Source organism: Sinocyclocheilus rhinocerous, unplaced genomic scaffold, assembly GCF_001515625.1.
Source record: "Sinocyclocheilus rhinocerous isolate Xijiao unplaced genomic scaffold, SAMN03320098_v1.1 C36711960, whole genome shotgun sequence".
Taxonomy (NCBI): Eukaryota; Metazoa; Chordata; class Actinopteri; order Cypriniformes; family Cyprinidae; genus Sinocyclocheilus; species Sinocyclocheilus rhinocerous.
The window spans coordinates 526-1,580 of record NW_015785195.1 but is presented as its reverse complement, the minus strand read 5'-3'; the positions used below and the strand labels follow the sequence as shown (position 1 = coordinate 1,580).

Here is a 1,055-nt window from a genome sequence, read left to right as displayed (position 1 = left end):
TAAAAAAAAAAAAAAAAAAAGCCCCAAATCTCAGAATTGACCAATGCATGACAAAAAAAAAAGTTTGTGACTGTAGTGTCTCGCTTTCAAGCTTTTTCGTTAGAGTTTCAAATCCAAAGTGATTTGCCATTGCATGCCTTGAATCCAGAGATGAGATGAATAAATGCATGACTGTATTAACTGTGCTGTTCAGACGTCGCCTTGCAGCGAGACGTGGAGGGAGATCTTCTGCTGGGAGACATGGGTGAGGGCTTGCCCTTCAGACCGGGGATGTTCGACGGCTGTATAAGGTACGAGCTCGAGAGTTCGTGTCAGTTTGATGGGAGTGTACATGTTCAATGTGTGCTGTTCTGTCAGTATTTCAGCGCTGCAGTGGTTGTGTAACGCAGATAAGAAAACACACAGCCCTCCGAAGAGACTGTACCGCTTCTTCAGCACGCTGTACTCGTCACTGGTGAGTTCATCTGAGATGCATGCATGTATTTGTCAGACAGTGGTCATTATTCTCAAACGTGTGTTGTGTTGTTGTTGTAGGCCAGAGGAGCACGTGCTGTGTTCCAGATATACCCTGAAAACTCAGAGCAGGTCGGTGTCCAAACTCCGCTCTCTGGTTATTGTGCTCTCAGCATGCTGGATTTAGAGTGAATAAGTACAGATACAGACTGTCTGTCCCTCTTAGTTTAGTTTATATTATATATCTATTGTCTATAGATTATGTGAATCAGCTTCAGGGAAAGGGCCTTTACAGCTGCCAAAAATATCACTTTTGGGTTTTTTGTTATTAAAAATAAATCATTAAGCCCAGCCCAGGTGACAAAAAGTAACGCAAGAGTAACGTAATGCAAGTAACTAAGTAACACAATTAGTTACTTTTTCATGGAGTAATGCATTACTTTTAAAAGTATCTCTCCCCAACACTGGTCTACAGTTTCCCTTTGAAAGACTGACGGATGGACATTGTGCGATAGGGCTTTATTTAACCTGGCCAACTGGTCGCATTATGCTACATTATTATTATATTTAGCCAGTCATGACTGTGGACACCATACATATGC

General features: G+C 41.9%; 1 protein-coding gene across 1 annotated transcript; it reads left to right on the top strand.

Annotated features, from left to right (window-relative positions):
• Positions 1-53: 53 nt before the first annotated feature.
• LOC107736458 (probable 18S rRNA (guanine-N(7))-methyltransferase) lies at positions 54-824 on the top strand. The gene is made up of 3 exons (XM_016547863.1): positions 54-290; positions 358-454; positions 535-824. The coding sequence occupies exons 1-3, from the start codon at positions 241-243 to the stop codon at positions 643-645; spliced, it is 258 nt and encodes an 85-aa protein (XP_016403349.1). The 5' UTR covers positions 54-240; the 3' UTR covers positions 646-824.
• Positions 825-1,055: the final 231 nt, after the last annotated feature.